Source organism: Micropterus dolomieu, linkage group LG12 (genome assembly GCF_021292245.1).
Source record: "Micropterus dolomieu isolate WLL.071019.BEF.003 ecotype Adirondacks linkage group LG12, ASM2129224v1, whole genome shotgun sequence".
Classification (NCBI taxonomy): Eukaryota; Metazoa; Chordata; class Actinopteri; order Centrarchiformes; family Centrarchidae; genus Micropterus; species Micropterus dolomieu.
In genome coordinates, this window is record NC_060161.1 from 10017920 (window position 1) to 10043264 (window position 25345).

Here is a 25345-nt window from a genome sequence, read left to right on the forward strand (position 1 = left end):
TATATATATATATATATTACACACTATATATATATATATTTATGTTTTCTGGCTGCGTGGCTATGACTTAACGTTACGTTACCTCCTTAAGCTGATCCAGCTCCTGTCGGACCGTCTCGTACTCTGTCTCCAACTCATCAAATCGCTGCTTGAGCTGCTGTTTCTCCTCCAGCACCGCCAGCCCGTACTCAGCCGCCTGGATCTTCTCATGGGTCGTATCACGGAGCTCGCGGGTGAGCCGCTCAACCTCGACTCGAAGCCACTGCGGCCCGGCCTCTGTCACCAGCACCGCTTCGGGATATTCCTGCTCCTCCATAGACATCTTGGTGAGCCGCCGACTCACAATTGTAACGGGACCCAGCCCTGGCTGGCTGGCAGGAGCAGCGCAGAAAACCACCGAGACCACAAATCACTGCCTTCTTTGTTTGAGTCGCATTGTTGGGACTTAAACGACGTTCAGTTCCCTTCGCCTCTTCCCGCAGCACACTTCGACAAAAATCAACATAGACGATACTTTTGTCATTCTCGAGGAGTTTATTCAGCTGAAGCTGATAGAGGAAACTTCAGTTGAGATCATCACTGGTTGGAAAAAGCTACCCCTGAACGACATTCAAATATGTTTGACTGGGAAGGGAAATGTAGTTTTAAATGTAATGCCAGGACCTTAACTACCACGTACTTCAACTGTCACCTTGACGTCAAGTTCCAGAATGCATTGCGTGGGCTTTGAGGTAAGCTAGATGTTGCGTTCAAGTGCTCCTGGGATGGTCCTAGATCGACATTTAGGATGTCGTTCTTCAGACTTCGGTGTGTTCATGAGCGTCAGCGGTAATGTGTAAACAAGATGGACGGGTTTTTTTTTTATGTGATCTTGCATCCAAGAATGCTGAAACTGTTTAAAGATGAATTATTTTACATCATAAGTACAGTACCAGTTCCATAAAACCACTTCACCTGACTTGTTAATGCTAATAAATAACTAATCTAGGTCAATCTATGTGGACAGCAACTAAGGGTTGCAGCCTAAAAACATTTATAACAAAAAAACATTTACATGCAATACGTGAATTAATAAAATGCATTAACATTCATCCGCCATGTTTCTGCGTAATATGACATATTGGCAAGTCCGGCGGTACCAGCATTTTCGCTGACTTTCCGAATTGTTCCGAGGAGGTATTCAAGTAAAATTTCCCAGTTGATTATTCTGACACCACATAAATGCAGGGCTACTGAAGACGTCAATACAGCACTGCCATCTAGAGACTTCATAATGAAACTACAACTGTACAAGATAGATACTGTATTTAATTTATTAAAGGCGCAATTTGTGATTATGGTTGCAAAAAACGATCATTTTCATTATCAGTCGAATAGTTTCTAATTAACTGATTAATTGTTTAGTCTATGAAATTTCTATCACAAGCTCCCAGAGCCTAAATGTCTGTTTTTGTTTGTCTAACAAAAGGATTTAAAATGATATACAAAGCAGAAAAGCAGCCTGGACCCATCTAATATTTAATAATTTCACAAGTAACGCAATTAATCAATTATCAGAATAGTTTAATTAATTTCGATTAATTAACTCTCACCAGGCTGGTTAATCAATGCTCTAATTGTAACAGCTCTATTCATGATTTAAATGTAAATGTCTGCGCAATGTTTAGGCTATAGTCATCAGTAATGCCAAACAAAAATATCAAAACCTGTAAGGAACACTCAAAGGTATATCTTTGTGGTTAAGCCTTGGCACGCTGTAGCCTACTTTTAAAAGCTCAGACTGTAAAATCATATGAATGTGAAAGCAAAACATTCTTATCTGGGACTTTCCTTCTGTCTGGCCACAATACGTTTATCGATTTACGGAAGTTGTCTTGGATGAGTTTGATGAGTCCTTGCTCCTGCCTGGAGAATTAGCCAGCAGCTGAACGTAAATGGTGGGTACACCTGTGTTTCTGGTTCTTAGGATCTTCCACCTGTCCTGATGTTAATCTATATTACATTACAATATATTCTCTCTCCTGCTTCCTCTCTCTTAACTGTCAGTCTCTCTCTGACAGGTAGATCAAGCTACGTTGTATTTATCCATTAAGCTATTTTTGTCTCTACCAAGACATCATGATTTCTTTTTCAGGAGTATGGAAGGAACCTCATTTTTGACTTTTACCAACACTGTATGTACACTATAGTCGAAAAGTGGAGGGTGGTGGCATACAACATTATAAAATAAACTCACCTTTATGTAGAAGATATTTCTTAATTTGAATCTATTCTTCTGAAAACTTTCAGACAAGTATTACCATTTTTATTCGGTCTGCTTTGGCCTGGGATGTGGAACAGCACTCTATCGTCCCTTTCGTAGTAAGTAGAAGTAGGCTACAGTATCATTTGCGCTCTTAAATGGCCGAAATAATTAACACTTTTTAATGACAAGGTAATGCAGGCTATAACTGAACAACAAACCAACCTATTTTTCTTATATTTAAAGTTTACAACACGGGCTCTGTAATTTTTTAAGAATGTTTTTGTTGTATTTCCAGTGTTCATGCTTCCAGCAGGTGTTGCTGTGTTTTTCACCATAGCATTTGAAGTTGTGGGCATATTATCTGGTAAGATGAACTCTGTTCTATCTTCTTTTTCTTTCGGCTGTTACCCATACTTACCCGTAGGGGTCGCCCAAACCGCGCATCTAGGCCTTACGCTTTTTATGACGACAGATGCCCAATTTAAAAAACACATTCATTTTTGTTTGTTTGATTCATTTTTCCCATCAGTGAAATTCGAAACATCGTATTTTAAATGATTCCTCCAATCTTTATGTTTTGTTAAACAGCGATGGCAATATTAATGTTCATTTTGTATGTTTCCTGTCAGAACTGCCAGCCCACACTAGGACATGTAAAGGCCCCCCCTATGACAGAAGAGGTACACAAACTTTATAAATGATTTGATTATGATTTGTACCAACAATTTTAATTGTTTGTTAATTAATATCTAGCATTATGCATGATTTATATAGTCAATGTTTGACCTGTTCTTTATAAAAAGCCATTCCTTTTAACTATTTTTAGATGTTTACTGGGGATTTTCTTTTGCACTTTTCGTGGCCATCCTGAACCTCAACTCTTATCATGGTAAAGCCACATGACTATTCAACATGTGAGATAGGAAAATGCCTTGGGGAAATACCATTTCTGTGGTTACATGTTGTGCTTTATTCCAGTCTACACACTATCTTATGGATGTGGAATCATTGTGTTTGCTCTTACGGGAGCAATACGTAAATACAGCTCTCTAAGGTAGGTATAGGCTTACAAAAGACTTTCATTTTGAACATTGTTCTGATAGACTGACATCCTATTTGTATGATCTAAGAATATTATTTCTCTCTTTTGGACAGGAAGCTGAGAGAGAGACGACGCTGCTGGCATTAAAAGTAGTTTACAGCCAGGAGTTTACAACCACAGAGGTTGAATTTACAGGCAGTGATATCTATGCTGGTAAATCTACAAGGTCAAGGAGCAGAGATGTGTTTGATGAAATAAACTTAAGACTCAGAGACGCTTAATCAGAAAGTCATGCTCATAGTCACCTGTGAGACAATATTATGATCAGATCTTTAGTTGGCCATTTTCAGCTTAAAAGATATTTATTAGCTATCTTGAGGATGTACAGTAAAGCATAAATGTATGAAATGGAGCAGAATGTGCTGTTGTTTTTTTGATGTATGTTGTCATTAATCATGGTTTTGTATCCTTTACTTAGACACTGTTATAAATAAATACATTTAAAAAATAAAAGCACAGATTTCTGTGTGTGCATACTGCATGAACTACACACATCAACACAAGTATACTTCTAAGGGAAAACAAGGGAACAAACTTCTGTAAACACTGAAAGTCAAATGCAGAGGGCTTTATTACATGAAAGTAAGGTACATACAAAATTTCAAGTAACAAAGAAAGTGTTTGTTCTTGGGTTCACAAGTCAGATGTAACGCTACCTTCATAGTCACAGCCAGCCATATTCTCCATTCTCCAGCACTTGAAGGGCCTTCAGCCCTCCACCTTATGTAAATAAAAAGATGTTGCCACTGACTCACATGATGATTATCGTCACACTGCTGGTATGGTCCAGTTGTACAACTAGCACAAATGAACACTTAGGTGTGTAGGTTGATGGTAACATTAAAATCAATAACAAATCAAATACAGTGCTGAAGGGGAATGATACAGCTTTTGAAACCACAACAGTTGAAATTGTCTGAAGATGTGATTTGTGGTTTTGAGTGACTGCTCTTTATGACCTACCTACATTTGTTTGATTATTTTCTCCACTACTTTCTACAAACAACAACTCTGTTAGCTTCTTTCTGACACTGCTGTCATGAGAAATTTTAAAACTATGCCCCACCCAGTTTATTAAGAACTACATCAGAACAATATAAAAACATATCCAGTTGAATGAAGTTAATCAAAGAGCATTTAAAAAACGCATGAGAGCATCACACCGTACTCATGTTGAACATTTAATAATGTATTGTTTTGCATGGTGAGTATCCACCAATGAAAGTCAGTTATGGTACATTTTGATTGCTGAACTGAGAGTTTCGTTAAGAGGATATGTGTTTTTAAATTGGTGTATCCCTGTCCTTGTGCGTGATGTGATGGATGCATGAAAGAAAGGTAAACGTGGAACTCTACTTCAAAGTGTACGGCACAAAATCACGTTACTACAGTACACACTTAGGGGACATTCACAGTGAAGGAATTTAAAGAGCTGGGTGTCATGTGAATCAAAAACATATTTGACTGTTTATCTTCGTCTTCAGGGGTGTGATCAAATAGGTGGGTGAGGCAGGGAGAAAGTTACTTGGCATTGGTAGAGCTGCTGAGCATCTTGCGGATGGCCTGGGCAATGGTGTCACGGTCGATGCCGTAGATCTTGAACAGCTCATGTGGTTTGCCACTGCGGGGAATGTGGGACACAGCCAGACGCTGCAGATTGAAGCCAGACTCGTTGACCATTCCTGAGGACACTGCCTCCCCAAGGCCACCTGTGGAACAACAATTCACCAATTGAGAGAGATGAAGAGGGACGACAAATCTTCCTTGAAGGTTGGGGGGGAGGTTCGGAGCTTCATTGACAGCAAAAAATGAGGCTGTGTTTAAAGCATAATGTCATCACATGCAGTATACATGTGTAGTAAATAGAGAGAACGAGAAAACACTACAAACAAGTTCAATCTAAACATGTCGTCTTGACCAGTATACCACTATCTGGTCCAGATGTAAAATGAATGAGATACCCAACATCAAACTGATTACAGTTGCAAAATATCCTTTGTCTAGTCAAGTCCATGCCATCACCCATCCCCTTTCTCTTAACAGGCACAGGGTATGGCTGTCTGTGATATCTAGGTCACAGAGAGCCCCATGGGCACATGCTCAGTTAAGGAAACCTGACAGCACTCTGCCTCTCTGGCCCTCACACTTACAGAATGCGCCACAATACCAATACCACGCCTGCAATGAGGGCACACAGCAGTCCGCCTCTCCTAAGCCAATGAGCAAATGCCACCACATTGCGTCTCTGTCGCTGAACCAATGGAAACATGCCACCACAACACACACGAGGATGTGGACCAATGACAGAGACCCAGCTGCATTACGCTGAGAAGCTTGTTGCTGCTAGGTTGATGGTGGTCATACAATATGCAGAAGCTGAACAGTATGAGCTACTTTTATGTAAAACATACCTTCATAGTAGTGGTCTTCCACAGTGAGGATTCGTCCCCTGGTGGCGCGTGTGTGGTCGATGATGGTTTTGATATCCAGTGGTTTGATTGTGAAGGGGTCAATGACCCTGACAGAGATCCTCTCTGGAAATTCAGTTAATCCAGTTGAGGAATACAATTCATAATGTGATATCAATAATGACATCCCTCTACCTGAGTCATGCAATTCAGATAGTGGTTCCAAGGCCGGGATGTCCTTGTGTATCCTTATTTTAATAAATTACTAGGGATTAATATCATAACCTACAGTGACAAAGTAAAAATCACAAATGTATCCACCACAGGCCCACCTCAGGCAAGCATTGTCTATATATGCAAAATCTTTTTTTTTTAAAAAAGGTCATGATGCATGCAAGGGGAAGTCTAAAAAGATCCCATCTAGGCATAGATGTTTTTCTATACATAGTAATGCTCAGAACTAAAGCTGGTAGTATTGAAGGATCCAGACTTTACAAAAGGTTTTATCTCAGCAAATTAAGCAACAAATTTAATATTCTGTAGTCATGAGAAACAATGGATCATCATCGAATATGGTCATACAGTGTTTGATTTAAAAATATTGTATTTTAATCTTTTGGATATGTTGAACACAATGCCACATATATTTTATGATGATAAGATCAAAAGCAGTATTTAATGTACTGTACCTTTCTTCAAATGTTCAGCTGCAGCCAGGGCCTCGTGCAAAGTTACTCCAGCTGCCACCACAGTCACCTGGTCATCTTTGCTCTGGTACACCACCTGGCAAAGGGAAAGGTATTATCTTCTGTTGCAGATTAAAGTATTGACAGTGCTTTGTCTTAATTTTGTACTTTCTTTATAGCTATGCAAGCACAAAGTCTCTGTCTCACTTTAGCCTGTCCAACATGGAAGTCCTCGTTGCTGTTATAGATGATGGCACAGTCTTGGCGGCTGGTTCGGATGTAGCAAACACCCTTTATGAGGGAAAACATGACAATCACTACTGAGGTATTTTAACAGCACACAGTCTGTTTTGCCAATAACTAAATGTTTCACAGATACTGTAGGAAAGCATTTAGGTTTCGTGTACCTTTGTGGTTGCAGCCAGCTCCACCGCCTTCTCTGTAGACACACCGTCACTGGGATAGAAAATGGTTGCTGTGGGAAGGGCTCTAAACATAGCCACATCCTCTAGACCCATTAGAGTGGGGCCTTCCTCTCCTGTAATATGAACATTTATAGTATAATGTCATACATCCAACATTCAGAAAATCCTCAAAAGTTATTGACAAGTCAGGTGACCTGATGCATGCAGATCTACAGACATAAAGCCAGACTTTGCATGCAGTGTACCTGCACTAACAGAGGGACACCTGGTTCCCTGTTGACAGCTTCCAGGGCAGACAGGAAGGGAGAAAAGGGGGAGGATTGAGTACTAGCTGTAAGGTCAAAGGGTTAAATAGTAAGGAAAAAAGGATTAGAGGGAAAGAGATAAAGGATTGCCACAAATGCACACTCACAGACACACACACAGATTGTTCTTTTATACATTTTTTGCCATACAGTGAATATAGTCTGAGAAAATGGGTGACGTGAAATGTCTGGCTTCAGTGTGAAGGAATAAAGGTGACACACAGGTGAATGTGTGGGTGGGTAAGGTGTGTGGGAGTGGTTGCGGTATGCATGGCTCATGAGCAGCAGTTTACTAACCGGTGGACAGGCCGCAGTGGGAGCCACACACGTTGATGTTGCTTTCTGAGATGGCTGCCACGCGGAGCTGGTCGTAGGCGCGGGTGAAAAAGGATGCAAGAGTGCTAGCAAACACCACATTCCTCTCACGGGCAGCACATCCCATGGCAACACTGACCTGGGAAAGAAATGTAGTGTTTCTTAGTCCCTATACAGGAGCACAGGAGATATAACCTAGATAGACACAGGTCACAAGCGCTTGAGCCAGAAAGATCACCCAGTGGCACAAGCCATATTTTAAAACCTCTTTGAACCAAAGACCCCATTAAGTAGAGAGTTAGTGAGAAGAGTTTTCTCCAAAGCTCTGGAGCTTATTTTCCCATATGGGTGGAATCAGTGGCATACCTCCTCTTACAAATAATTTCCTTTGTCCTGTCTCCAAAACTCTCCCCAATCCTTCAACTTATTTCTTTGCTTTGTTAAGAATAACCACTAAGCATTCTTGAAATTGCAAGTCTGGTGATAGATACATTTTTATAGAAAACCAACTACCTCTTTAAAGGCTGCCATTTAACTAGCAACTGCTTGCAAATACTATCTGTAACAAATTAATTAATAATAATTAATTAATTAATTAATAATAATTAATTAATTAATTTAACAAATTAAGTGTTTGATTTTATAGTGTCAGTCTCCTTATTTAAAATGAGTGCTCAGCCACAGAGATGCCATTCAACTTTTGACTTTTCTCATGCGTTCAGCGAGATGGTCCCACCCTCTGCGTTGATTAATATTTTACTTCTGAATACACTTGTCATGACTGCTTATCATCATACAGATGCCTGACCTACATTAGAGTTGGCTGCTGGAGACATAGAAACAGTGGAAGGAATAAATGTCTGATCCAAATTATTAATCTGAGATCGAACAAAGGCATGGGAGGGGCGCTGCCTAACTACTGGTGTCAGCAGCAGTCGCCTTGACCATAAGGAGGCAAATGGGTAGTGTCTTTGCCCATCCTTACATTATGGATGGACAAGTCATGTATAATTAAATGACACAGGCTAAGACTCACAGCTGTTAGATGTAAGGTTGTATTCATATCCAATCAGAGCTGAGAAAGAGCAATTTACTCAAAATCGCCACATTAGAGAGAGGGAGGTATTGTTTGTGTTTGTTTGTGAGCTTCAGTACATATAGCCTTGAGCATTGGACCGCAAATACCATAACAGAATATAGATGGCTTTGTTAATAAATACATAATAAAATATCTTTCTCAAATTTTGTAAAGCAGGCTTCATTGTGCAGATCAATGAGGGATAATACCATGTTCTGCTGAGCGATGTAGCACTCCACAAAGCGGTTGGGATGCTCATTCTTGAAGATCTCTGAGTAGGTGAGGTTGTTGGTGTCCCCATCAAGGGCCACAACACGTTCATTGTAGCGGCCTAACTTGGCCAATGCCATCCCATATGCCTTTCGTGTGGCAATCTATGAAGAAAGAGAAACCAAACAAATCAGTCATTAAGACAATTTACAAAGGTTGTTGGTTCATCTCTACACAGCATTCAATCTTTTGCCTGTCTGGTTTCTGTAGGCACTGTGGGAACACACAAGAGAATGGAGGGTGAGTGTATGAAAGAAGTCTGTTTTGTGTACAGGTGACAAACCTTTTCTCCAGTCTTGTAGCTGGGGGCACTCGGCATCCTGATGTTCCTCAGACTGACAGGTGGGGAGTCCTCTACGGGAGCAGGAGGGTACAGGTGCTTGCTGCTGTTCATGATCCGGCTCTGCAGGTCCTTCATAACCATCTCGGCCATGTCTTTGGGCAGAGGTTTTGCATGCCATCCCAGCTTATCCTCTGCAGCTGAAACCACATTAAGATGGCCAATGTGATATTGGTAGATTTAAACACTTTTTGGTGAATGGGTTACACACGTTATGCCTTTGCATATAATATACACTAGAGTGAGAGCAATGCATTTGCAGAAGAGTGGACGTGACAGACAATTACCTGGAATGCCTTTGCCCTTTACGGTTTTAGCAATGATGGCGGTGGGCTGATGGCGTGGCTGGCTCAGAGCCTTGCAAAGCTCTTCCACGCTGTGTCCGTCCACAATGATGGCATGCCAACTACACACAAACACACACACACAAACACACATCAAAGCCACACATTAAAACACACTTACTACAGTATACTTCATATAGGTAGATGGTATGGACACACACCAGGACTCAATTTTCAGTTTTGTGCACTATTACCCAAAAGCTTCACAGCGTTTCTGATATTTCTCTACGTGATGCTGCAGGGGTGCAGGGTCACTTTGGCCCAGACGGTTGATGTCCATGATGGCTACCAGGTTGTCAAGCTGGTAGTAGGAGGCGAACGACATGGCCTCCCAGACAGCACCCTCCGACATCTCACCATCCCCCAGCAGGCAGTACACACGATAACTGAGGAGAAGGACAGAGTTAGACCACACGATTAGTGTGTCTCTATGTGTGTGTGGTTTATGTTCAGATGAGGTGGGGGGGGTGTTGTGCTTTCAAACAGCAGGCAAATCTCTGATACTTTTCCAGTCAGACTGATTCTCTGTCTTTTATCTGACAGTTGGGTCGGTAACCAGCTGTGTCTTGATAAAAGCTTCCTTAGGCCCCTGAAGGCGTGGCTGCTGAGTTTCACACCTGCCTCTGAAACAAGTCAACCATGAGGACCTCACAGAGTCATTTAAATGGGACAAAATTATTATAAAGGAAATGGAATTAGTTTGCGATGATAAACTAGAACAATGGGCTAAAAACAAATTTATGGTTGAAAGCACAATGCCCGAATTTGATTCTGAGATTAAATCTGCTTGGATGGTAAAAATAACGGAGATGTGACTGCTGGGCCTGTGATTATTAGAGCAGAAGAATTGTGAGAGCAGCGCATGTAGCTGCAGCACACACCCAAAGAAACTGGAAAATCCCAATCACTGAGCACTCAAAAGAAGTATGCAGACATAAAATTTTAATTAAGAAAACCCCCAAATGCTTTGTACATCAACACATCATAATATTGTGAATATTGGTATTGTATGTCAAATAAAGTTGAGTAAGAGTAAGGATTTTAAATGCATGCAAGAAACCTAAATTGTATACACACAACAAAACCTAAATGCAAACACAGCTACTAAAATTAGAGTCTTTTTTTCACTTGCATGTGTGTCCACATGTATGTAAAAATTACCTGGCCTTGTCAAAGTATTTGCCAGTGTAAGCCATTCCACAGGCCACACCAAGACCCTGCCCCAAGGAGCCAGTGGCTAAATCCACAAATTGCTGCTTCTGAAATGCACGCACACACACACACACACACAGTAAAGAGTTACTAAAAACATTTAGTATACTGTCTGCAATCCATTAGATGATTCCCAACGTATGGGGCAGTTTGTGACAGCTTACAGGGGTTGAGTGGCCCTCCAAGGTAGAGTCGACATGGCACAAACTGAGCAGCTCACTCTCCTTCAGGAAGCCCGCTTCAACCCACATGGAGTACAGTGCTGGAGCAGCGTGACCCTGTGAATCACAAATCAGTGTTATCTTTCAGAAAGAAGTGATTCAAGGAAAAGGTCAAATTATGGATTCCTGTCCAGATCAAAAGGACTGACTGAGTCTCACCTTGGACAGGATGAAGCGGTCATTGTTGAAGTTCCGCGGGTCATCATAGCGGTACTTCATGGTGTGGAAGTAAAGCACTGACATGATTTCTGCCACACTGCAGCATGATGTAGGGTGTCTGGAGAACAGAGGAGATGGTGTTCTTACCCATATGTCACACAGATACACAGATTCAATTCTCTCAAATTCATTATTAGATTCTAAGCTCTATTGTTAAACTCAGGCTACTTTGAATACTACTATGCATAGAAATACAGGTGGATAATGCTACTGTCTGAAAATGCTGTACTGTTATTGCGAGTGTAGATGCAGCCCAGGTAATCATGTAGTGAAGTCATCCAGAAAAGTTAAATTACAGTAACAGAAAATACACATACACCCTTATGAGTAGAATGAAAAGCTGAACATGTGGGTGGTTTCTTATAGATTTTTAGATGTCACAGTGCAGACCTAAACATGAACGCATATGAGGGTTCAACCTATGGAATCAGAGACCAAACACAGTCCAATAAGTTACGGTTAATAAACCAAATAACTGTTTCAAATGTGAAAAAAAACAGAACAGAACATGTCACAGAGCCTCATGGTTACATGTTGGGCCAGAAACTATATTGGAAATGCATTCAGATACTCTGTATGAATACCATTTATGGTGTTAATAAAGCCAATCACAGAGCCAATCACAGAGTTGCATGGGCAGCATGCTGTTTGTTGCATGCAAATGCCATCAACAGATTAGACAGACAACTGGTTGTAAATGCAACCACATCATTAAAATGAGAATTTATTTTGCTTTTATAAACAATCATTGCATAAAGCCAGGATATTAAACTACCCACACACTTTACACTTAATTACCAAGAGCTCCATCCAGTGCTATGGACCCTGAAGGATCCATTCTTTTGGTGTACTGATAGTACTGGTTGGTCATTGGCCTTTCTCACATATGAAGGTATTGGAGTGCTTCACTCAATAATTTATAAATATGACACATTAGGGACAGACATTAGTCATTTTAGGTTAAGTAACATTTTGTAAAATATTCTTCACTGTTTCCCTTTGTTCTCATCCGTGCCTATTGGACACTGCAGAACTGAGCTCCACTATGATAACCTTCTTGATTCTTCAAATATAGAGTGAGACTACAGGTGGAGGGGGGGTCATTATTGATCTCTAAAGAGACATTTCATTAAAATAAAAAATAAAAAGTTGTAATAGCACATGTTGGACAATGCAACAGCAATCTGCAGCATACAATGCACACAGCATTGCACATGGTGGACTATTGTGTCCAGTACTGCATATTACCTTTCCAAAGTCAGAAATCCATTACAATATTTATCCTGCAAACAAAGTAAGTATACAATTTGAAAAAAATCTAAATGCACCAAAGACCATGTAGATTTGTAGCAATTTTCCAGAATATGAAAATCCAATCATCTCAAAAGATTAAATAATTCATGTTTAATAACTTCTGGGATTAAACTGTTGTACAGTTGTGTATTACACTACACTACTAATTCCTGCAGCACGGTGCACATTATATATACCATAAATGTTATATAAAGCAGAATAAAACACATTGTGTAATGTAAATATTTTCATTATTCATCTAATTGAATAATAAGGAATGTAGAGCTGAACTTATATATATATAACAACTATAAATGTTGAAACGATCCTGTCAGTAGAACCAAGGGATGAGAACAAAGGCAGGACATGCTGTTCCTTTGGCCCTTCACTTGCATCCATGTCTCAGTGTGCGTATCTGTCCATGTAGTTAGTTCAAGATACTGTTGGTGTTCATCTATGCTTGCTGCAAAAAATAAATATTAAGTTTGCATTATGTGGTGCACACAGTTTGCATGTCTGCATTGTGCGTAGCCTTCACAGTCTTAAAGCTCATGTCAGTGGAGGCGACTCACCCGCTGCCCGCTGCAGTTGTTGCCTTGATGGAGTTGATTCGGAGGCGGTTGGCAATGTTCCTCAGCGCCTGCACTGTCTGCTGGTCTGGTTTGTGGTAATCCTCCATGAAGGCAAAATGTCAAGTTCCTCAGCACCAGAAAAGTGGACCAAGTACGATCCTCGGTTGAGTTTGTGTGGTTTGAATGTGCGTGTGTGTGTATGAGGGAGAGAGTGACTGTTGCCAAAGAGCAGCACCTGTGTGTTTGTGTGTGTGTGCGTGTGTGTGTGAGTGTGAGTGATGGAGCCAGAGAGAGAAAGAGAGAGAGAATGGATGAGAAACTGGATTTATCCTATCAGGCATGCAGACACATAGATGCACAAGGACACACAGACACACAGACACACGCACACAGAAACACACAGATAGGAGGAGGAGAGGAGGGGGAACCCATGACGTGGGATGGGTGTTCCTGCTAAAATCCAGTGGCAATCATTTCATTGGCTACTGTTTGACTGGGATGGTGGAGGTGTGTCACAGCTATAGATGTGCCTTAGTGTGTGTGCCTGCAAGGAGGGGCTGGATGACTAGGAGGAGAGGGGGGGGCGGGAGGGCATTTAAAGCGTCCCACCCTGATTCACTTCACTGTCTGATCTCATAATTCAGACCATGGTGGTAGTTTGTTCTTTGTTATTTACTCACACCAAACACCCCATTCTTAATGCCAAAGCCCATTTGAAAAGCCCCTAGTTTGTTTATGTTAGAAATGTAAGAGACTGGTATTGAGACCAGCTCACCCTGTTCAGCAGAGCGTAATGCATTTTTATAAGACCAGATACTGATGAACTTCTACACATAATTCAGCATACAGTAATAACTGCAATCAACTTTTAGTCTGCCCTTGACCATCCTGATGAAAGTTGTCGTCAAAATACAAAGAATGCAAGAGACAGAGAGAACGATAAAGACTCTCATCTTCATCTTAAATGTTTTTTTATTCTTCTGTAAGTATAGTCATTGTAGTATATTATGCAGTATGTTTTATAGTGTACGGCCTATATAATGTTTATAATCTTTTATCTTTTTTTTTCTCACATTCTGAATGAATACATTTCCATTGCTAACCTTATACAAGCTACTTTTACAATACTGTCCTTAATTATGTTCATGCCATTTAAGTGTCATAGTGTCCTTTAATCCTTTAAGTTGGAGATTTACTTCTGAAACTTTGCATCTTCTCGGTCCGGATCTTGTCTTCACTCTCTGTTTTCTTTCTGTCATCTGTCTTACATCATGATGCTCAGTGAGCTTGGTGACTCTTTAGACTAGGGACACTTCACCAGAAACCCTCTGCAGTAGACCTCATCGGCAAGATATGCAGACACACCTGAACCTCACAACTGAGAGCTTATTTTAAATTACCTGGAGGGTAAAACAGCTGTAGTACTGCACTAAAGCATAACTCTATCCATCTCTGAGAGCTACTGCCATGAAAATCAAATAAAATATCTGAAATATGTTGTACCTATTTACAAGACTTGAAAGTGAGTTTGTAATTATACAGATAATTAAAGCACAGTAGCAGCATGCTACACCAAATATACAATACACATTTTATTTTTTTTAGAGGATATGAATTATGTTGTGTAAAACTAAACATGAATAATATTGAAATGGTATTGAATGCCAAATCCAAAATCTAATTTTATGCAGGAAGTTGAAAATTCAATTTAAATAATTGAAAATTTTCAACTGTTTGCTGACACTTTGGTGTTTGATTTGCTGCCATTTGCACAAGCATGCTGCATGCACATGAAACATCTGGGATTATAAGTGTCTGTCTGCCATCTACAGGATAATCTTTGATGGTACATTTGACCTTTTTCTATGAGTAGAATCGGTCAAATATGTGCCAAATGAAAACTTGTCACATTGTTCTGTCTGGGAATTTTTTCTAAATTGTTGTTTTTTTATTAAAGACATAAAACATAAAATGCCCATAGATAGCTGGATTATTTAGAGAAAGATTACATAAAAAGCAACATTTCATTGTATAATATCACAAAACAAGCGGAGCCATGTGGAGAGATGTTTCAGCTTTCATTTTGAACATATGCTGCTGTCAAAGCACGCGTGCCATTAATGTAGTCTACCATGATGACCAGCAGATGAAACTGCTCACAGATTAGAGTTGTTTCAGTCTGCTGATGTGGTACAGTCCAGAATCTTCCACTGGATGGAGGACAGGGGTAGTATCCATCATTGAACAATGTCATTCTTGTTGGGGTAATACAAGCACATTTTAATGAATACATTACACACTGTCACAATATCTTATAGGATTTTGGGCCTATCTATTTTACTGGCACTATAATAGATCAATCATTATCATACTGTCTGTTGCTTGACATGGAAGGTCAACAAAAACGCTGACACAGTAGATCAGTGAGGCATTATGTGGAAAGGTCAGCAAGACATTATCCTGCATGTGTCGCAGGAACATTTGATATGTCCCATTACTCCATTTTGAATGGCCTTTCGTTACAGACCAGTTGTATTCCTAACATTAAACACCAGAGGACACTGTCTCCCCATAAATGTAAGATGATGGCCTCTATAAAAGATGTTTTTTTAGAGTTGCATCCACTTTATTAGCCAATAACTGAAGTCAATAGAACCATAACATGTTCAGCAAAGGACTTTTTAGGTCAAATGTATTTTAAACCATCACCACATGGACTAGTAGTAAATGTGGATAGTTATAAACTTTGTGTGTGATAGGATGACAACAAATTAAAGTGTCAGCTAAAGATATATGGTCTCTGAGTGTCATTGCTGCAAATCCTTGTCCTCTCCTGTCCCTCATTCATTCCCTCCTGCGCTTCAGCTCTTCAGCCATGTGATCATCTCTTTGGTTTCCTGCCCTTTGCTGTAGCTGGGAGGTCACATCCCAGCACCTCCGCGCTCACAGCCATGGTGATGCCATCTCTCAGGCCCACCCCACTGCTCTCCTAGTTCCACCAACATTGTCCTTCTCCTGGTTTCCAGCAACTCCTCTGGGCTCCTGGGTCCTGTCAGAAATGCTTTTCTTCACAAAGGCCCACAGGTGCCAGCCAATGGTAGCCTGGGAAGAAGTTGCCATGTGATGGTGTGCAGCCAATGTTAGAAGCTCACAACTGCACACTTCCTGGAGGGAAAGTACATTCAGAGAGCATGAATGTTTCTATTTTTAATCTCTCTGGCAGAAAAAGAGGAGCAAAGCAGCCACTTTTGAAACAATGCCTTAATATAACACAGAGCATGTGTGTGGCTCTTCCAACAAAATGCAGAGCTCAGGTAAACAAAAAATGTACTCAGCATTGCCCATCCTGAATGATTAATGGGATTTTAGAAGCAGAACAAATGCTGATCCAAAATACACATATACACTTACAGGCCTACACATGTGCACGTATGTGTGTATACTCAGGCATGCTGACGTGTGCACGTGTGCGCACATACACAAACAAATGAATATTCTCACACTCTTATGCATAGAATCTTACACACACATCCATGAATCTTGGTACATTGCTTTAATGCCAGTTGCTCCTTCAGGCTTGAGCCTCTTCCACTCTGCTCTTATCACTCCATTTCCTTAAATCGCTCTGCAGTCACCATGATGACATAGCGGTTGCCCTTCTATCTGAGAGCTGTCTATCACCCAAAGGCCCCACCTCCTAACAGTGCATCAGACAAGAGCATAGGACTTATAATTGAATCACTTACAGGGCATTCAGTCATTGGAGTGGGTGATCATCCTAGAAGTAGGGGTCTGGGTTGGGGTTGAGGGCATACATGGGGAAAAAAGAAGTGAAGTCAAGACGTGGCCATGGCATAGAGGTGGAATCAGTGAATCAGTAATTATAGCAAAGTAGGTAAAGGAAGTATTTGAAGATGAGAGATACAAAGATTCAGATGGAGAGCTTTCGATAAGCAGAGAGAGATTAGACGAAGAAAAAGAGAGAGACAGCAAAGAGAGAGGAAGATTCAGAGAGAAATGTGTGTGCAGGGGTTAAGGCTGAGCGTGTGTTGTAGGCTCAGCAGTGAAGTTGACGATGCACTGGGAGAACAGCTGCGCTGCAGGGCTTTCAGGCCCCATCACTACTGCTCTCCTTCAAGCAGCTCCACCAACACACTCCCTCTCACACACAAACACACACACACACACAAAGATACACACAGCTCTCATGAACATGCAAAAGCACTGATTGTTGCATCAGTGCTTTTGCATCAGTGCCTTCTAACCAGGTTTTACATGCCTGGCCAGGCCAGGAAATCAGACATCAAGTCGCACGTGCTAATATTGAAACTCGTTTCAGATGTCCCAAACCTTCATTACCACTGTATGATTGAAAAAACAAAACAATTTCAGATATACAGCAAGTGAAGGAGAACAATAATAGAAAGAAAATTGCAGTTTTGCAGCTTATGAGCACAAGTGAAGAGATTTATTGCAATCTGATTTAAAAAGAGCTGCAGAGAGAGAGGGGGCTGAGGGATAAAGGACATAGAGTAAAACCTCAGTGCATTTACAAAGAGAGAGAAAAACACAACAGCTGTTTGCTATAAACTGCATGTGTAAACTAAACTCATTTTTATTGAGTCAACACATCATAATCCCTTTAGAGGTTGGCCAAACACAACATTTACACAGGACCGTCAGCACAGCTCATAGCCAAAGACCTGCTCTGTGTAGAATCATATTTGTCTGATTTGATTACAAACTGTACAAGATAAAGCATCTTCTTAGGGACCTTTTGAAAAATAACAGAAAACTTGGGTTTTGATCACAACGTTCCTTTATCAGGTACTGTGAAATCAGAAAAGTCCAGACAAATGATTCAGCTTCAAAGTGAATCACCATATTTGAATAATGTCAAGTTTGTTTGGGAGTTTGGTGGCGCAGAGAGTGGAGAAGCAGATCAAATCAGAGGTGGGGGCAGACTGAAATACTGTGCCAAATGGCTTCCTTGATCCCTGAGGGCCACTGCACCCTCTGTCTGTGTTTTTACTCCATTTTCAGTTAAAATGAACTGCATCTCGTTTTCCTACTGGGGACTACAGAATGGGTTTTTGTGTGTTTGAAGGGGAAGAGAGACACACACAATCTCACAGAAAACACAAACACACACAGACACATGCACATTAGCTATTCCAGGTGAATGAACGCTGAAACATATAACTGTTATTTCCACCATCCTCCCCACCATATGGCGTTCTTTGTAGGAAATGATTAGTACAGAAGAAACCAGGTCAAATAGAAAAGGAGAGTGAGAAAAAGGGAAAAAATGTTTTTTAGAGGGTGAGGCTATAGGAAAAGAAACAGTTGTGATACTGTATGTTTCCTAATGAAATGCAAAGTTCTGCAAGTAGTACGTTAGGGTAGAAGTAAAAGGCTGTCAGCCCATTAGAAACCATCAAATAGCTAGACATTTTGGGTATGCTTATTTGCTTTCTTGTTGAGAGTTATGAGGAGGTTTGTAGCTAAATATGAAGGAGACTATTTGCTTAGCTAAGTATAACTTGTAAATATATATATATAGGGAAGAACGGGTATTGTTGTAACATGGGGAGAGTTGTAACAACACCAATTTCACCAATTAGAGATAAGATAGGAGTTGTGTCATCATTTCAGTATTTACCTACTTCCTCCCCCATCAGGCAAGGTGGTTGTCAAGGCTGGAAACGGGCACATTCAGAATATATAGAGAAAAAACAGATTTTGAGGTCAGAAAGTAAATTTTTTGACCAAGACTATATTTTGTTTAGTGTCTATACTATTGCAGGTAAAATTGTTTGAATAATATTAGATTGAAATGTAGTTTCTTAGCCAAAATGGGATGCATTTTTTCCTTTCTAATTTCAAACCACTATGCTTATACAGCAGATATAGCTTTTAATATTTTACAGAGCACCCCTTGCAGTCTTGGCCCACCAAGCCTGCGCTGCAGGGTTACTAGTATTCATTTGTCAGCTCTGTGACCAGTACTTCCCATTCACATGTTGTGTACATGTTGGCGAGTGTATCGGCACTCAGGCTTTTCCATACTCTGTCTCCGCCGGTGGAGAGGGCAGAGAAGCGTACCGGCAGCTTGTGAGAAATGCCGGTGCGCAAGAAAAAGTCCCAATACGCCAAAGAGTAAAATATAGAAGTGCTGGTACCGGTGATTACCGGTCCACTTCAAGCACTGACTGTGACTCTGATTTGTCAGACTCTGATTTGTCAGACTCTGATTTGTCAGAGTCACAGTCAGAGTGACTGATTTTCTAGACCTAAGGATGTACAGAGATGTTCTTTAATTAAGTACATTGTAGTAGTATTTATTAAGTATACTGTTAAGTAAGTTTGTTCTATAGGCTAGATAATTTTACAAGCACATACATGTGCATGAGTCATCAAAGTAAGTCTGTTATAGTGAGAGAGAAATTGTTCTTTTATATCACTACCTGTTTTTGAAGCATATCACAGTGTGGCATCAATTTTTGCATCTTATGTCTTATTGTCTTACTGTCTTTTGTCTTACCCCAGCATGTGTTACAACCTACCCCTGGGTAACTCACGATTGAATTGGTGCCATTTGTAGTGAACAAATGTGGGTCCTTTGCATAAAAGTCAGAGAACTCTAGCTAAAAAATTCAGCGAGTTAAATTTGCTGAAGCAAAAAGTGTTACAACCATACCATACATACCATTTGACACACGCAGCCCCACAATTACCAACAACAACACACACACACAACCTCAACCATAGGTAAATAATTCAAGACGATTCTAGAAGAAACCATTATCCCGGGCAGACAGGTAAGTTGATACGGTGCCTCCTCGCCCGGATGTTCTCCACCTCTAATCAAACGCTGATGCAGTTCACCTACTGACCAGCCCGACAGGGAAGAAGATGAGTATTTTCTTGCTCTTTGTTGTCAGCTGGGACATGTAGGTGAAACAGAGGCCTCGGCTCAGCTGTTCTACTCTGGCAGGTAAGATTTTCACAACACTGACTAGCTCAGTAGTGCTAAACTGTGGTCACTGCTATTTGAACAAATTGCAACTAAAACAGTTTATTGTATCATTTTATTGAAACCAAAAATTGAAGTACTTTTATATTACAATGCATTAACAAAGCCTGTCTTGCTGAATGTTTGCCGTTTCTTTAGTACTGGTGTTACTGAAGAGGCTTGATACCAACTAACAAGTGACTGAAATTAGAATCAGGAAGGGTTTTTAAAGGGTCTTCTGTGGGTCAAAGCTATCATTTGGTCATTAGTATTTCATAAGGGTGGGATTAGCTGTGTGCGTGACAGATGTACAAGTGCCGTGTGATACTTCTGCATTTACCAGACTGCCTGTTTACTTACAAAAAGCATTTTTATGTTAGGACAATGTTAACAGTACTGGCTGAAGAGGGCATGTGTTTTATAAAACTAACACCACAAAACGAATGACATGATTTAGGATCAGAAATAAATGAGTTGGACTGATAATTTACAGTTACGGATCTTACCAGGAATAACAGTAATGTAATTTTGCAATATCTGGGGAAGCATTCTTTAAAATGTAGCTAATAGATATATTTTAATCTCTGTAGCAAAATCCGAACAAAATAAATGCTTTCTGAATGTAAATGCATCTCAAATTCACCCTGTACAAAGATAAAATATATAAGTAAAGGGACAGTGCTGTCCAGAATCTTCTTGCTTACAAAGAACAGCTGTAACGGGAGAGAGGTAGGTTTGTTACAACTAGATCAGACAGGGTGGTGTTGACTTACTTTCTCATCATGAACACATGCTCTGGAGGCAAACGGGAAATGTAGTTTAAAGGGGAACAATTTAAAGGAGGGGAACATTGTCAGAGGAAAGGAAACATTTTCACTGACTGTCAGGTGAGACATGAATATCATTATAAAAAAATTGTCTTGAAGAGGCTATAATTGACAACTAACTCATAGATCTGCAGCTCTCATTGGCTTTAAGGAGCTTTAAAGCATCTGTCGGGCAACTTTACTGTTTTACCTACTTAGCACCAAATGGCAGACACAGTTAGCATTTAACTGGTGAACATAGTGGAGCATTTAGCAACCAAAGAGCCACATATTTCCCTCAGGAGTTGGTAGAGACCAAATTAAGAGCTAAAAGAGAGTAAATATTGGACAGGTGGAAAGAAACATGACTCCAAATGAATGATAATGTTCTGTAACATAGCTGGGTGTGTAAGCAACTGTTTGCTAACAAGATTACCATATCAACTTAAAAGGTGATGATATGTCAATGTATCGCTGCCCTGAATTGGACAAAAAAATCAGTTATTGCATTTTTAACTATGATAGTGGACATCTGACAACAGTTCAGATTATTCCCGTGTACAGGACCTGCTAGCATACAGCATTTTTGTGTCAAATCTGGTTTGACTGTATTTCTACAGTATCAAGTATTGTGGAGGGCCTACTAAATGTCTGTATTTTCTCCGCCAGGTGTAAGTAATGTTACTGTGTGTGCCTGTGTGTATTTGTCCGTAGCCTACCTTGCATACTACTGGACACATCAGCCTAATACCTTATCTGTACACACTTACGACCGTATTCTCAAGGACCTCTTGTGGTTGTGGTAATTCACAATTTTTGAAAAAACTATTTTGGTGACTGATCTAAAGCTTAGAGTTATTTGTGTTACGACAAGGCATTAGCGGCAATCGGCTAGGCTACAAACAAGGCTTAGCTATTCTGTTGCAGGCCACATTTTGTCCTTTGTCATCTTCGTCGCCATATTGACTATAAGGGAGCCGGGAGGGAAAATTCAGTGAGATTTAATTCTTCTCTGTTTGTGTAGGGAGAGGGAGGTAGGGACGGGTTATATTTTGTGTGGTGTAACCATGAAATGTTCTAAATAAATAACAATGTTGACATTCAGAAGTTTTGACTTATCCCCTTGTTTCCTTATTAAGTTTACAGTTAGGCAAACCCAGCACGCACGGTTACAATACCATTACACTATTCTATGCAAAAACTGATACTATACCAAAAACACTTTATTAAAAAAGCTTTGTAAACATCTAGCTATTGACTATAAGAAAACATACACTGTACAAAACCCTTTCTCCACTTCATCCCACTTCTCTCATGCAAACAGGCTGGACTCACAGCCTGCATTGCACCTGTTGTTCCACATGCCCCCAGACCAACCACACCTGGGAGATCAGCACTCTACTGATAGACCTACTGAATCGTTGCTAACTGATTGACTCATTTATGAATATTTTACACACTTTTGGTTTGCCAGGATATGGAAATCCCTTTCACGCTTTTTCTAAAAAAGGTGCTACATAGACTTACTTAACTTAGCCTATAACTCAATAATTCAGGCCTACAACTTATGAGCCATTTAAAGGTGCCTTATTAAAAATTGGTAGGCTACACAGTAGGCTATATATTTGTTAAGATACGTTGCTATACCTGTGTTTGATTATCTCCATCTTTACCACCACAACTGTAACCATACCATTAAAAAATAAAGGCTCACACTGATTTGAGTCCACTCAGTAGTTACCGTGACCTTCACGTGATTAATGAAAGCTGCATGTGACACCTTGTTTGAAAGGTGTCGCCTTATATTGAAGGACCACCAGTCGGTAACAGTGGTTACACGAAATAGCACCTGGCTATTTGCTGTGAGCAGGTTCTCGTGCAGCAGCAGGAGAGTCGGGGCCAGAAGGAGGGGAGCCTGCTCTCTGGTGTGCACTCGTTTCACTGTTTACTGGCGCCGTGACGATAAGCAGGCAGCGGACGAGGATGCTCTGTTGTCTGGTGCGCACTCTCCCTGTCTCCAGCTCTCCACGATCACCATGGAAGAGCTTAATTAATGCACAGGCTTCATGTGTGCCTCCCGCTGCCGGAGCTGATGATTTTTAAACCGCCTTTTCAGTCCGGACCTGCGTTTTTCGCCCTCCGAAGCACCGGACCCGTGTCACCGAGCGGAGAGGACCGCGGCTGAATTGTAAAGTCTTCAGAAAAGGTAGCCTGCTGCACGGTGCTGTTTCTGCTCCACAAACTGAAGTTAGCCTCTTAGCATAGCTGCGTTTCCCCTGCATGCAGGCAATGATGATGCTTTTTCTTTATTGTCAGAGGACAGCAGTTATTAATGGCCACTTTACTCGCGACGCTGTCATGTTTTGCGGATTCAGAGGAGATTCGCCGCCTTGTCATGAAATAACAGCCTACATTTTAATACATTTTAATAGTGCACGGTCTGTGCTGATACCTTTTCTACAAACCGATGAGGGCTCTGGTCATGTGGACTGTCCTCTATATTAGCCCCCGAGTATAAGAGATTGAGGTTTGTTGTAAAAACGTTGCCAGCTGTTTCTGCTGAGCAGCGAGGACCATCTGACGGCTGTGCGCTGCTCAATTTTCACCAGCGCCCGGAGTCGGGCTGTCATTTCACATCATTTTTTGGGGGGGATTTCACCATATCCCACCTTGGTGGTGTCCAAGGAGAAATGTGAGGACGCCTGATGATGGCTGTTTTGTCTCGAATCGCTCGTGGAAATGTCAGTGTTCATTCTCATCACGGGTACACGGTCGACGCTGTCGATGCAGCAGTGAAATTAATATTCCAAAATAAGCGCATTTCATACGCATTGTTCACATGTTGAGCTTGCACTAGCCTCGGCTATATGGAGGCAGCATTGTAGCACAAAGGAGATGCAGAGCTGGCAGCCCGAATTCACCACAAGATGTTCAGCCTTGTGTCACAGTTACACTCATATGAGATTTTTATGTGCAATATATGAAGATTCATTCTTCCCATCACTGCAGTGTGACCTTTTCTGTTTCTTCATCTGCGGGGCCTGCTCGCAGTTCAAGGACTTATACAACTGATGTGACCAGAGTGATGCCTGAGAGTGGCAGCCCTGAATTTGGAGCTTAAATTGTGCGTGTGTGTCTGTGTGTGTGTGTGTGTGTGTGTGTGTGTGTGTGTGTGTTTTTTGGCTGGAGCGGGATGTCATCTGCCTTTATTTTTCTCATAATATATCACGTTCAGGAACTTTTGGATAGTTTGGGCTGTTGATGGCAACATCAAGCCAACCTGCCACCATTCTTGTAGGATAGGACCTCAACTTCAGTTGGATATATCATTATTTTCACAGTTTGAGGAACGGTATACACCAGGAAAGATTTCACATGTTATGACATGGAATTATCTAATTTGCATGTTTGAGGAGAAACATTAATCGCTTCTTTAGACTTCAAGAGACAAGTGCAGTTCAGTAAGCTGTAAAACTGCAAAACATTAGTCCATTAATTGATTAGCTGATTGAAAGAAAATTAATTGTCAACTATTTTGATAATTGATTTATCATTTTTCAAGTGTCTTCAAAGAAGGATTTGCTGTCATTTATGACAATAAGTTAAGAGTCTTTGGGTTTTGGACTGTTGGTCATACAAAAGAAGTAATTTGAAGACATCACTTTGGGCTCCGGGAAATGAGATGTGATGAGCAATTTTCAAAATTTTGACATTTTATAGACTATATGATTAATTGTGAAAATAATCAGCAGCAGATTGATCAATAATAAAATTAATTGTTAGTTTCAGCAAAGAGCTGTCCAAGATTTATTGACTTTATTCTGTCATCTTCGACACTTTGTATGTGTGTGTAATTTAATGTCCATGTCTAGAATATTTACTTACAAACAATGTATTGCACATTATTTAAAAGCAATAAAAGAAGAACTGTTTTAGGTTTTGTAAAAGGAGAATGGAAACATCTCAGTTCCTCAATAAGCCTCAAGCATCTAGAGGCATAAAAACTAAAAGCAGCTTCACCAGACATTAAATTGACTCAAGCATAATTAAGAATTTCAGAATAAGATAGAGAGCTCTGAGTAGCTTTTAAGCAAATGATGATGGGACAAAGCCATTCAGAGCTTTATTGTCAGGCAGAAGAGAAGTCTTCCAGTACTTTGTAGTGATTTGAGGACAGATGTAACGTGCTCTGCGCACACTTAAAAGCAATATCAATATCTTTTATTGTTCTAAAAGGTGTAAAATGTACTAATGCCATCTCTTCTCACCCTTTTTTCATTCTCAGAGGCAAATTATGCCAGCAGCACCAGAGTCGCTCCCCCTGGTGACGTGCCAGCTCATTGGTCAGACTACTCTGCCCTTCTCTAGCCTCCCTGTCTACCCTGGCAGATCCATGCTGCTGGATGCTCCTCACAGAGCCACGCCAGCACCATGAGCGCCAACGGGCCCCCCCCCCACCCCACCCCCCCCGGCCCCGACGGCCCGCCCC

General features: G+C 40.7%; 2 protein-coding genes across 3 annotated transcripts in view; both read right to left on the bottom strand.

The window, feature by feature from the left end:
• Positions 1-25345, bottom strand: part of LOC123980832 (VPS10 domain-containing receptor SorCS2-like) — a 174441-nt gene that overhangs the window by 19204 nt on the left and 129892 nt on the right. The window lies entirely within an intron of this gene.
• tkta (transketolase a) lies at positions 3988-13157 on the bottom strand. Of its 2 annotated transcripts, XM_046065377.1 has the most exons (14): positions 13036-13157; positions 11111-11228; positions 10895-11008; positions 10680-10777; positions 9713-9904; positions 9462-9580; positions 9118-9314; positions 8774-8938; positions 7469-7625; positions 6849-6979; positions 6649-6732; positions 6445-6538; positions 5759-5881; positions 3988-5056 (listed from the first exon to the last, which is right to left on the bottom strand). In XM_046065377.1, the coding sequence occupies exons 1-14, from the start codon at positions 13140-13142 to the stop codon at positions 4869-4871; spliced, it is 1887 nt and encodes a 628-aa protein (XP_045921333.1). In that variant the 5' UTR covers positions 13143-13157; the 3' UTR covers positions 3988-4868. The 2 variants fall into 2 exon arrangements, with proteins under 2 accessions (XP_045921333.1, XP_045921334.1); XM_046065378.1 differs by lacking the exons at positions 10895-11008; positions 13036-13157 and having other exon boundaries at positions 11111-11209.